Below are 13,730 nucleotides of genomic sequence, written 5' to 3'. Positions count from 1 at the left end.
ATTATATTCCACACAGCCATTGACTGCACACTCTAGTGACCAGCAGAGACAGTTACTTGAAGTTACAACATGGTTTTATAGACACTAAAACTTTACACTTATTTTGTCAAAATTTTGACAACTATTTAATCTTTAAAAAAATGATCTACATGTTTTTCTCATACTAATATTTTCTAAGGTATTGCAGGGATGCCTCAATATTGAGGCATCACTGCAATACCTTTTTTGGCACACCGATGCAGAGAGGGTGGGTGGGAGCAGCTGCAGGGAGGCGGGTGGGTGACCCATCACTGGCAATCTTCTGGCCAGCAGTCGGAAAAGATAGCCGGGTGTGTGCTCACTATCCGGGCTTATCAATTTCAAAGTGGTGAGAGGGTGGTGGGTGGTGGTTGTGGGTGGGAGAGGAGGGGGAAATAATTTTTAAAAATAGATCTAGGAGGGGGAGGGGTAGGGTATGCAGGGGGGGCAGCTACCCTTAGCCCACATTTAAGTGCAAAGTGGGTACTGGCAGACAGCTGCCAGTACCCCAAATGGTGGGAAATAGTTAGTGGGGGAGGATTACAGAGCTCTTTGGGGGATCAATGAGGTTGGGGGCTAAGGAGAGATTATACACAGCAGAATATATATATATATATTTATTCATTTTAAATTAAACATTTTTTTTATTTTAGTACTGGCCAGTACTTAAGATGGCGGGGACAATTGTGGGGTGGGGGAGGGAAGAGAGATGTTTGGGAGGGATCAGGGGGTGTGATGTGTCAGGTGGGAGGCTGATCTCTACACTAAAGCTAAAATTAACCCTTCAAGCTCCCTACAAGCTACCTAATAAAGCCCGTCGCTGCTGGACATATTACAAGTGTGGTCTGCAGCTGCATTTAGCGGCCTTCTAATTACCAAAAAGCAACGCCAAAGCCATATATGTCTGCTATTTCTGAACAAAGGGGATCACAGAGAAGCATTTTCAACCATTTGTACCATAATTGCACAAGCTGTTTGTAAATAATTTTAGTGAGAAACCCAAAGTTAGTGAAAACGTTAACGATTTTTTTAATTTGATCGAATTTGGCGGTGAAATGGTGGCATGAAATATATTAAAATGGGCCTAGATCAATACTTTGGGTTGTCTACTATACTACACAAAAGCTAAAATCAACAATACATGCTGCCTACAAGCTACCTAATTAACCCCTTTACTGCTGGGCATAATACAAGTGTGGTGCGCAGCAGCATTTAGCGGCCTTCTAATTACCAAAAAGTAATGCCACAGCCATAAATGTCTGCTATTTCTGAACAAAGGGGATCCCAGAGAAGCATTTACAACTATTTGTGCCATAATTGCACAAGTTGTTTGTAAATAATTTCAGTGAGAAACCCAAAGTTAGTGAAAAAGTTAACGATTTTTTTTATTTGATCGAATTTGGCGTGAAATGGTGGCATGAAATATATTAAAATGGGCCTAGATCAATACTTTGGGTTGTCTACTACACTACACTAAAGCTAAAATTAACAATACATGCTCCCTACAAGCTACCTAATTAACCCCTTTACTGCTGGGCATAATACAAGTGTGGTGCGCAGCAGCATTTAGCGGCCTTCTAATTTCCAAAACGTAATGCCACAGCCATAAATGTCTGCTATTTCTGAACAAAGGGGATCCCAGAGAAGCATTTAGAACAATTTGTGCCATAATTGCATCACAAGTTGTTTGTAAATAATTTCAGTTAGAATCCTAAAGTTTGTGAAAATGTTTGTGAAAAAGTGAATTTTTTTTTAATTTGATCGCATTTGGCGGTGAAATGGTGGCATGAATTATACCAAAATGGGCCTAAATCAATACTTTGGGTTGTCTTCTAACAAAAACAATATATACATGTCAAGGGATATTCAAGGATTCCTGACAGATATCAGTGTTCCAATGTAACTATCGCTAATTTTGAAAAAAAAAGTGGTTTTGAAATAGCAATGTGCTACTTGTATTTATTGCCCTATAACTTGCAAAAAATCAAAAGAACATGTAAACATTGGGTATTTCTAAACTCAGGAAAAATTTAGAAACTATTTAGCATGGGTGTTTTTTGGTGGTTGTAGATGTGTTACAGATTTTGGGGGTCAAAGTTAGAAAAAGTGTGTTTTTTTCCATTCATTTTTTCATCATATTTTATATATTTTTTTATAGTAAATTATAAGAAATTATTAAAATAATGGTATTTTTAGAAAGTCCATTTAATGGTGAGAAAAACTGTATATAATGTGTGTGGGTATAGTAAATAAGTAAGAGGAAAATTACAGCTTAACACAAACACAGCAGAAATGTAAAAATAGCCTTGGTCCCAAACAGTCAGAAAATGGAAAAGTGCTGTGGTCACTAAGGGGTTAAAGTAAAACTAGGGAATTAGCTAACACGTGAAGACTTGAGTGCAATCGCAGATTGGCCATCAAACAAATTGTGCAAATAATTGCTAGATGGAGTTTTATAGCAAACCACTGCACTCCAAGGATCTACTACTGTTCAATTAAGGATCTTTCTATTGTGCTATGGAGTGTAACAGTGAGGCCAAGTAGTTTGTATGCTTTAACTTCATCTGTATGTATAGTCTTCTCATGTATTGGTCAGAGAAAGTACACTACATGCAGGGTAAGCAGCAAACAAAGAGTATTCCAGAACAATACTGTGAGATCAGAGATTTCATCTGTAGTAAGTGAATGACAGAGGGGGTGTAGGGTCATGGAGTCTTCTCTGTGGCTTGATGTGGGAATATGGTGATAGAAGTCAGTTCTAATGTGTATATGTAGCTACAGGGTATTGGCTTTGATATTGGTGAATCTGTAAACCAAGTGATGTGGGCGATCTTCCTATAAGTGCTGGGTCTATTTTTGATTTGAGCCTTCATGAATAGATTTTTGTTTAGTCTTTAAAGGGATACTAAACCCATGTTTTTCTTTCATGATTCAGATAGGGCATGTCATTTTAAACACCTTTCTAATTTACTTGTATCATCAAATTTGCTTTGTTCTCTTGTTATTCTTAGTTGAAATCTAAACCTAGGTAGGCTCATATGCTAATTTCCAAGCCCTTGAAGGCCGGCTCTTATCTAAATGCATTTGACAGGTTTTTTTTACAGCTAGAGGGTGTTAGTTCATGTGTTTGATATTAAATAACATTGTGCTCATGCACGTGGAGTTATTTAAGAGTCAGCACTAATTGCCTGAAATGCAAGTCTGTCAAAAGATCTGATATAAGGAGGCAGTCAGTCGAAACTTAGATACAAGGTAATTACAGAGGTAAAAAGTATATTAATATAACAGTGTTGGTTATGCAAAACTGGGGAATAATAAATAAAGGGGTTATCTATCTTTTTAAACAATAACATTTTTGGTGTTTACTATCCCTTTAAGACTAAAACGCAAACAAAGCCAAATTGATTAATAATGTATTGGGACAAAAACAAAAGAGTATTAGAATGTGCATACATTACTTAATGGTATTATATTAGCATTTTCCTCTTTTTTTATTAATACAATCTCATGGATTATCTCTATCAATAATTTACATATTAATAAACAAAATTGTTTCCTGGTTCAATAAAGTTAGCACAGCTAAAATGATACAAATAAAATATAATCATCACAATATTTATTTATGAGTGTGGTGAAGTGTTTTGACTTTCATAGAAGTTGATCATAAAATGACTTAACACAGGTGTTATAAATTACTTTAAGGGTTGTGTTAAGAACCTGCTATGGGACATATTAGATATTTATTATCAATGTTGAGTCAATTCACTATAATGTTTTATCTTCGCTTTTATTAAACAAAAAAGACAGTGAAACACCTGTTTTTTAAAGTTTTTTTGTGTATTAAAGGGATAGGAATGTCAACATTAAACTTGCATGATTCAGATAGAGCACGTAATTTTAAGTCACTTTTAATTTCACTTCTATTTTAAAATGTGCTTTGTTCTTTTGGTATCCCTTGTTGAAAAAGAATATGCACATATCCTAAACTAGTGGGAGCTAGCTGCTGATTGGTGCCTGCACACATTTGTCTCTTGTAATTGGCTAACGAAATGTCTTTAGCTAGCTGCCAGTAGTGCATTGTTGTTCCTTCAGCAAAGGATACCAAGAGAATGAAGCAAATGTGATAATGCTCTATCCAAATCATGAAAGAAAATGTAGATGTTCCTGTAAATATAATTTCAGCAAATTATTTTGTATATATACTCAAAATCATTGCTATAATTTAGAAAATAAAGCCACAGACCAACTGAGCTACGTACAATGCTTTCACCTAACACATTTTTTAGGGATTGAAAAGTAATTGTTATTCAAATGTAATAAAATACAAGGTCAATTGAAAACACTATGCTGCCTGGGTCCAAGAATGAAATTACACCCCCTTCTTCCTATTTGGATGTAAATATTCACTTTGTATATTGTCAGGGAGATTTTTCTGTAATATCATACAACCATTTGCACGTCCTCAGTTGTTTAAACTACAATTGGAGTTCCAAATGTGTACACTGTCTTTTCAAAAAAAATCATTTAGTAATATATATGTAAACATTTACAACCTCAGAAAGATTACTGCTAGCACAAGAAGGTTGATCACAATAATTCCACCAAGTGTTCCCAGAATATAGCCAAGCAAAGACGTATTTCTAACACCTAGAATGTAAAAAAAGTTAATTAAGTCAATGGACAATATTTCAACTGAATCCTGATTTATATAGCTAAAATAGTATGTTAACTTTGAGAAAGTGACCTAAAATAAATATAAAATACTGTTAAAGAAAAGGATTCATGATACATCACCTGTTATTAATAAATAAAAAATGGTTCCCAAAAAATCTACATGAGTATTTACATTACTAGATTTATCTAACAGTTTGACCTTAATTAAAAAAAAGCTCTGTTTTACACAGCTTTTCAATTGTAGGCCTTTTTTCTACTGCAGCTGTAGACTAAGTCCAAGTAGTAACAAGAAATGGCTTTACAGGTGCAGTAAAAATTAATACCCATTCATATATCAAAAACAATCATATACAGTCTGATCATATAATAGCATATATATGATTATTATGACTGCAGAGTCCACTATTCTTGTCAGGATCAAAAGTGTGTGCACAAAAGAAAAAAAAAACGTTCTTATTCCAAACATGTAGTGGCCAGTGCTGGTACACTGTTAGAAAAAGCATGCTATTCACAATGTGTCCAGTTAACATAAAACAGGAGCACATTTCATTTGTATATGCAAAAGTCAGTTCATATCTCAGTTAAGTCACAGATCTCTAGCACACATATAGCCTATGTTTAAGCAGAAGCAGGTTAGCGTTTGTTTAGGCAGTAACAGATTATCAGTTGTTAGTGTTAGGCTGATGATAAGTACTTGCAAAAAATCATATTGTGTGATAGGATGTGTTACCTTCCGCAACTTGGCTCATAGTTGCACCGCTTTAGTGGAGACAGAATATACCGTATCCTACCTTACTTGTAGCCTTCGCTCCCTCCACTGCCTCTTAGCACTTAATTCTATGCACTTTCCTGAAGCGCCCTCTAGGTCCTCCATGGCATTACTCACAACGCTTCTTATTGTAATCAAGGGTGTCTCCTTTCCATTCAAAGCTTCTGTGACTCAGACTTTTACAAGCTGCATATGTTATTTCAGATTGAAACAAATCAGCTGACGTGCGTTTCACCCCTAATCCTTTGCGAAAGGGATTCATCAGGGCTGTATATGATTGTTTTTGATGTAAGAATGGGTAATAATTTTTACTGCACCTGTAATGTTCTTTTTTGGTTTCAGTTCTGGACCTTAGAACTGTATAAATAAATAGGTATTTTTTGATAAACAAGAGTGCTGTTTTCCCTGTCTTTATACGGTATCTCTAGAATTTGAGATCCTATTCCTTTTCTGGTAGTTTAAGTTTGATAAATTTGTATATTGGTATACACCAATAAAAAGTTATTGTGATTCTATAAGGAAAACACTCACTGAGAATATAGTATTTACAGTACTTTAAACATACTGTTTGCTTCTTTATTTTTCTTCTGAAATTTTTTTAATTTGGTTGTAGCAGTTGCATTTTCAAAAAATCATGGAAACAAGTGAAAAGAGTACATACTCTTAAATGTAATGTTTTCAGAAGGAAGAATTGAGAAGAATTTAAATAAATTATCAGCCATAACATATGTCACAAATAGAAGATGGGTGATGAAGATGTAAAGGAAATAGATTTGAAGAGAATGTATGCCTCATGGCATTATGTTTTCCTAGTTTGGAAAGCATATTGTGGGTGTGACCTGAAGAAATTATTTGGGACATTACATAGATGGGCTGTACATTTTCTACATACAGCTGTTTTAGGCTACTTATGCATCATCCACTCTGAAGCCATTTGATAAGGGAGCACTTTAAAGTCATATTTGTTAGGGACCACATATACTTCCCCACTTTCAAAGATAGCTATCAAGTTTGCAAATATATAATGGTGCATGAGCATAAAATAGAGAATCATTGTTTAAATATATATATATATATATATATATATATATATATATATATATATATATAGTACATTAGAGATAGCAAACAGAGCAGCAGGATGTAAGCCCCAAATTTGGGATACTTTTTTTGTTTCTATGACAGTAATTTTTTGCTTCAGATTAATTGTTAATTAAATTTATTTAGTTACATCCCATATTCCCTTATGGGAATGCTCAGAATTGTTTTGTTGATAAAAGCTATTCACCTGCTTACTTCAGGGGAACATTTTCAGGGCAGCAAAGAAGCAGCTGGACAGCAGATGGTAACCTTTTTACAGGCTGATATTTTTTTATTGCTAGCAGGACTTCCCTTACAGACAGACAAAAGTGATGTGAGCTCTCACTACATAAGACAGCTTAAAGGGACATTATACACTCATTTTTTCTTTGCATACATGTTTTGTATATGATCTATTTATATAGCCCATAAAGTTTTTTTGTTTTTTTTTAAATGTATAGTTTTGCTTATTTTTAAATAACATTGCTCTGATTTTCAGACTCCTAACCAAGCCCCAAAGTATTATTTGAATACCGTCAGCTACCTTCTCCAGCTTGCTCCTGTTTGTGTAAAGGGTCTTTTCATATGCAAAAGAAGGGGGAGGGGGGGTCTGATTTCCCACTTGCAGTGGGCTTTCCAACTACCTTTTCAACAGAGATAAACTAAGAGGTTCTAAGTAAGTTTTTAAACATTTTTATACTGGATTTTTATATCAGTATTTGTGCATCGTATTCTTTATAGTAGTGTCTATTACATGCAGTTATATGAAAATGAGTGTATACTGTCCCTTTAAATACTAGAAATATTCATAGATAAAATAAATATATGTGATTGGCCATTATTACTCATACCACACTGCATCACTACCAGAGGCTGGACAAAAGACAGATAGCAGAAAACAAAGAAAAATATGATCTCTCTTTTTAATGTCATGACCTCTACTTTTCATGTCATGTGGGTTCCCTGACATCTCATAAAACAGCAGCAAGAGAAGGACAAAGCAGTCTAATAACAAATATAATATAACAAATATAACAATACTATCTGGCTGACATTAGACTCTTCTAGAAGGGGATTTTAACAGTTCTCCCACAGTAAAGCCTAAATCCTGAGTGCGTTTTTACAGTTCTTGCAGTTAGATTACCAAACTCTTTGTTTTGCTTCTTTGTAACTGGGAGTTCAATATTTTAGCTGTAATAACTGGAAAACGTAAATGTGTTTTGATGTCCTGAAGATGCAATCCCATTTAAAAGCTTAGTATGTCCTGAAAGTGACATTAATGACAATGAAAGTGAATTAGAAACAAGAATTACAGAAATATATTGCTGCATTCCATTACTAGACAGTGGGGTTCTGATCTCACTTTTTCTAAAGATCCCCTTAGCTGTACATGATATCATATATTCAATACATCTATAAATATATATATATATATATATGTGTGTGTGTGTGTGTGTGTTTGTGTGTGTAAATGTGTGCCTTGCCCACTACAAACAGACTATACAATAGCAATGAAAAGATGTTAAGTGAATCTAGACTATGGGCGCCATGTACTAAGCTTCGAAGTGACCGTCCGTCTGTATTTCCGCGTCAAAATTCGCTCACGATCTGCTTCTCGTATGTACCAATCTGCGATCTGGTCGAAAAACCACTATTTTCATCAGCGATTGTAATTTTACGCAACTGATCGTTCCGAAGCCTTTTTCCACTTACTACATGTTCGATTGCACGTAAATTCGCTGTAATCGGAAATTATGAATGTTACAACTAATCCGTCCGCTCCAACTTTCACTGTAACTTCGCGTGATTTGCTTCGCGACCATTTAGGTAGCGAATTCAATAGAAAACTATAGGGCGTCTCAACCTGACGCCAGGTAGAAGTACTTAAGTGAAAGGACTAGACTACTATTGTAGCATTATTGGTTTTTGGATCACTGAATGAAGATGGAGACACTTTTACACATGTTTCTTTTCCGATTAATTCAATTACGAGGAAGAAGGGCTATACAGGCACCGGTTGACAACTTGCAAAGAAGGAGAGGTAGAAGAATCAGAGTCCCTAGAGTTTTCCTTCCACGTATGGGTTTGGAAAGCATTTCTGATTGAGAGATTATCCAGAGATTCCGTTTGGACAGAGAAGCTATTATGGAACTTTACTATGAAATAGCAGAATACCTGGAACCTATGACAGCGCGTTCACAAGCCATACCCGGACTATTAAAACTGTTGGCAGCCTTACACTTTTTTGCCACCGGTTCATTCCAAGCTGTGTCTAGCGTTATAATTGGCATCAGCCAGTCTGCTTTTTCGAGGCACCTAACCAAAGTTATTGATGCTTTGATGGTCGTCTTTCCAAGGTACGTGTGCCTTACAGCGAATCCAGAAGAGTGGCAATCTGTGAAGTCTAATTTTTATAGAATGGCCGGAATGCCCAATGTACTTGGAGCCATCGATTGCACCCATGTTGCAGTCAAACCATCCCGAGAACGTGAGGAAGTTTTCCGGAACAGAAAACAGTACCATTCCCTCAATGCTCTTTCGCGCCGAACAAAGCTTCAAAGTTATCAATAATCCGATTGTCTTCGACACACAATAGACGCAAAATTTTATGGCTTGGTTTTTAGTACATTCATGTAACGAAGTGCCATCCGCATGGTGCGAATGCCGGCTGGTTATTTCGATACGGTCTGTGCGAAAAAATTGACGCCTTAGTACATGGCGCCCTATGTATCCAAAGACACCTCTGGAATGTTGCATGTGGTAATTTCAGACTGTCTTCCACATAGTAGAAATTCCAAATTATCTTGGAATACTTGCACAAATGTCAAAATGGCAATTTCAAGACTTCATCAAGTGCCTTTAGGTGTCAAATTTGATAAGTGTAAAATGATCTCAAAAACCTGTTAAAAGCATCAGAAAAATAAATGAATTACCAGTGGCTCAATGTTAAAGACAGGGCTAAAAATAGGCAAGCCAAAAATGTACTTACAGCTCAGAGAAATAGCCTAGAACCCACAATTGTCATTGACTTTAAACAAAAAGTGCCCTTTTTAGGCCAAAAATAAATCAGTTGATAGACTGTGAACCCCCCTCTATTATAGGCCTAAAAAACACAACATTTGTGTACTGTATCACCACTAAATAGTTGGTTACATTGTGCATTAATTGCTGGTAAGGATGACTTTGTGTTATAATGATTATTGTTTTAAATCAAATTAGTTTTTTTTTTTAATTTTATATGTAATCTTGTTGTATGACCTAACCTATTTCTTCATTGATTTGTACGGACTTCAGTGTGTAAAGCATTGATAGTGCTATGGATTGAGCACATCTGGCTTGATAGAATGTATATTTTGAAGCTCTTTGAGAAATGAGATTTTAATAAATGGTTGCTTTTACTTACAAGTTATAACCAATGATGCAGATATCCCCTCTCCCAGATGATTATGGGCCGTACATTTATAATGTCCAGCTTCATCTTCAGTCATCCTCTCAATTTGTAGAATTGCTTGTGAATGGTTAAGGACCATCATATTGTCTTTATACCAGATATAATGTGTAGGGGCTGGATTACTGTAAGTGTGGCATTCAAGTGATACATATTCCCCTTCCTTTACTTGACTATCCTCATTAGTGCTGGTTATGTTGACTTGTTTAGGTGGGTCTGTAAAATGAAAAGGTTACTCAACAAATCACTTTATAAAGGTTCTTTTTTTTTTTTTTTTTTTTTTTTTATTCAGAGCCATACCCTGATTTTAGGCATTTTCTAATAATAAATCAGTAATAAAACCACGTTAGGCTAATCACATAAATATTCCATTAACCACATTTTGTAACTATGCTCTCGCCCTTCGCAGGAAGGTTAAGCTGGGATATGTTCCCAGGAATAGCCCAATGGGATAATAAAAATGTAAAACTTTTATTATAAATTTACATTAAAATGTGTTATAGACGCATAGATCCTGTCTTTGAGAAAGTGCAAGCTGATTGTATTCATACTGTACTCTTATTAGCCAGTCACAAACGTACATGACTTATAAGATAGACTAGTTTAACACTAAAGAAATCTGCAATGTGAGTTATTCCTTTTCTGTTAGGAACAGTTTCTTTAAAATCACTGGCATGGAGATAAATCATCAGCTTATTTTACTGAGCACTATATTGTAAAGTAAGTGTCTCTCTTAGTGCGAACAACGGCTCAGAGCCATCGCTAGCACTCACCTACCTTAAAAGCAATCTGGGGACTCCCATCAACTCCCACCCCGGCGATTGGGCCTGTATAGTGCGGTGATATCACGTGCAATGACGTGATGACGTCACTGTGCAACTTTATTTAAAAATTACAATGGACAAGATAGGGAAAGGGGGCATGCTGCTTAGAAGCCTGTATCTCAGGCATCTAAGCAGATACAGACCCCCCAAGACCCACCGTTGGAAAGGTAATCGCCTACCCTTTCCATATATATATATATATATATATATATATGTGAGTATTGGGGATCTGGGGGGGGGGGTTAAAAAAAAATATTTTAAAAATAGTAAAAACCAAAAAAAACATATTAGTGAACTCCACTTAATGTGATACTCAGTTCCCAAGGTAAAAATGGCCTTTTAAACATTCCCTGAAGGGTCTCTTAACAGTGATGAAGTATCTTTTAGGATCTCACTAGACCAAAAAGCTTTAGAGAATTGTGCCCTAAATAAAAAAAATGAAATCTGTTTTTTATACTTCTAAAACGCAATTATAAGCATAAGAGCATGTTCATAATATGTAGATATGATCTAATTTTTATGATAATAGCCTATGCAGCAGATATGAGTGTGTGTGTCTACACATACATCTGTGGTGTATATTTGTATCATATTCTAATATAAAATGTTAATTTATGTGTATTTAAAAAAATCTTTGCAATATAATTCATTATTTATTTTGTTTCTTTTTCCGCTGAAAAGGCGGGGTGTTCTAAATGCCACTTTCTGTAAAGTAATGAGTGCTAGTGATTGCTGCAGGTGGCTATTAATACTATGAAGATTACATGACAACTTTATATGGTCAAAAAATCCTTTGTTTGAATGTTAAGCGTTGGTGGTCTTATAAAGGTGCAAAACACCCCACATCTTTTAGATTGCAACAGCATTTTGCTGGGCAACAGACAAAATTTCAGCTCTCAACATTCAAGTCATGGTCAAACAACCCATTAATACTCATGAACTTCCCAACTCAACCTATCGAACACCCACACACCCCCACTAACCACTCTGTACTTTTCCCATTGACCACCCACTTATTGTGTGCTAGAACAGCCACGCTAATGCAGAGAGCATGCACAGCATATGTACATATGCCACTGTAATAGTGATATATTTTACTAGAATTATTTTCCTACTGCTTGTGTATTGCAAAAATGCTTCTACTCAAAACCGAAATGCAATGCACACCACAAATTTGTAATGTTCATTTAAAGGGACACTGAAACCAATTTTTTTCTCTCGTGATTCAGATACAGCGTGACATTTTAAACAACTTTCTAATTTACTCCTATTATCAAATTTTCTTCATTCTCTTGGTATCTTTATTTGACATACAAGAATGTAAGTTTAGATGCTGGCCCATTTTTGGTGAACAACCTGGGTTGTCCTTTCTGATTGGTGGATAAATTCATCCACCAATAAAAAAGTGTTGTCCATAGTTCTGAACCAAAAAAAAGCTTAGATGCCTTCTTTATCAAATAAAGATAGCAATAGAACATAGACAAATTGATAATAGGAGTAAATTAGAAACTTGCTTAAAATTTCATGCTCTATCTGAATCAGGAAAGAAAACATTTAGGTTCAGTGTCCCTTTAATGAAACATAATAAGTTAGATTAAAGTTGAGCACAATCAATTGTTCAGGGTTATGGCCTCTCTAACAGAATGGAGCCCATTTACAAATCAGTGATTAAATATTTTAATACAGCCAAACCTTTTTTTAGTTTGGACTTGTAATATGAGCATACAAATAAGAAATACTATTGATTGTGCTCAAGCAACGTTAAATAGACCTAAAACTCTAAACTTTTCTTTCCTGATTCAAATAGAGTATACAATTTACAATTTTAAAAAAGTGTCCAGTTTATTTCTATTATAAAATTTGCTTCATTTTCTTGGTATCCTTTGCTGATGGAGCAGCAATGCAGTTCTGGGAGCTAGCTGAACACATTGGTGAGGCAATGACAAGGGTCATATTTGTGCAGCCACCAATCAGTAGCTAGCTTCCTGTAGTGCACCTATGGCCTTGAGCATATCTATATATGCTTTACAACAAAAGGATACCAAGAGAACAAAGTTGTTGGATTGTTTTAAAATAGCATACTCTATCTGAATCATAATCACTAATATATTTGTGCTACATTTGTAATCTAGACCAATATGAATAACTGAAACAAAGTGCTACTTTATAATGGACTTACATATTACATTAAGGTCAAGAGACTTAGATGACACTAGAACATTGTGATCAGTTAATAAGCACTGAATTTTATGCCCATTATCATTTGCTCTTGGATTGTATTGCAACGATGAATAAATCTTCCACTCTCCGTCTTGCAGTGGTTCATGACGGGATATAATTATATTTCTTGAGCAATTCCACTTCAAAAAAGGAGGAGAGGCGGGGCATGTGTGCTTCATAGAACAATGGATTTTAACATTTATCCCTTCAGTCATTTCACCGATATTGGTTATGTATATAGTCTGTGGTGAAGCTGTATAAAATAAATAAATATAAATAAGAAAAACAGTAAGTAAGGGCAAGTTGTAATAACAATTTAAAGTATTAAATAATAATAATAATAATAATAGTAATATGAATTAGACATATTTAATTTTATTAAAATACATTTATGATAATAAACATATTACGTGATCTTTCAACTGTTTTGTACAAACATTTCCATAGATGTATATGTATTTCAGAGGATTTTTTAAAGATCATTAAAGGGTTTTAAATTTAAAGGAACATTAAAAGAACATACAAGTCAAAAATAAGCTTTTGTGATTTTAGTATCAAATTTAATTTATTTTCTTGGTATCCTTTGTTGAACAGCATACTTAGATATGGAGTAAGGAACACTCGTGTTATGCATTGTTACAAAAACTGCTGCCATCTAGTGTTTAAGTGTATAACATAGTAGATGAGGTGGAAAAAA

General features: G+C 35.0%; 1 protein-coding gene across 1 annotated transcript in view; it reads right to left on the bottom strand.

The window, feature by feature from the left end:
• Positions 1-13,730, bottom strand: part of LOC128638160 (myelin-associated glycoprotein) — a 109,083-nt gene that overhangs the window by 27,269 nt on the left and 68,084 nt on the right. Inside the window, exons 3-5 of the mRNA XM_053690023.1 lie at positions 12,993-13,286; positions 9,945-10,205; positions 4,572-4,665 (exon numbers count right to left, since the gene is read on the bottom strand). Of these exons, the coding sequence (XP_053545998.1) occupies positions 4,572-4,665; positions 9,945-10,205; positions 12,993-13,286 (649 nt within the window). The remainder of the gene's footprint in view (positions 1-4,571; positions 4,666-9,944; positions 10,206-12,992; positions 13,287-13,730) is intronic.

This window comes from Bombina bombina, chromosome 8 (genome assembly GCF_027579735.1).
Source record: "Bombina bombina isolate aBomBom1 chromosome 8, aBomBom1.pri, whole genome shotgun sequence".
Classification (NCBI taxonomy): domain Eukaryota; kingdom Metazoa; phylum Chordata; class Amphibia; order Anura; family Bombinatoridae; genus Bombina; species Bombina bombina.
The sequence above is the reverse complement of the archived record's forward strand: the minus strand, read 5'-3'. Positions and strand labels throughout refer to the sequence as shown.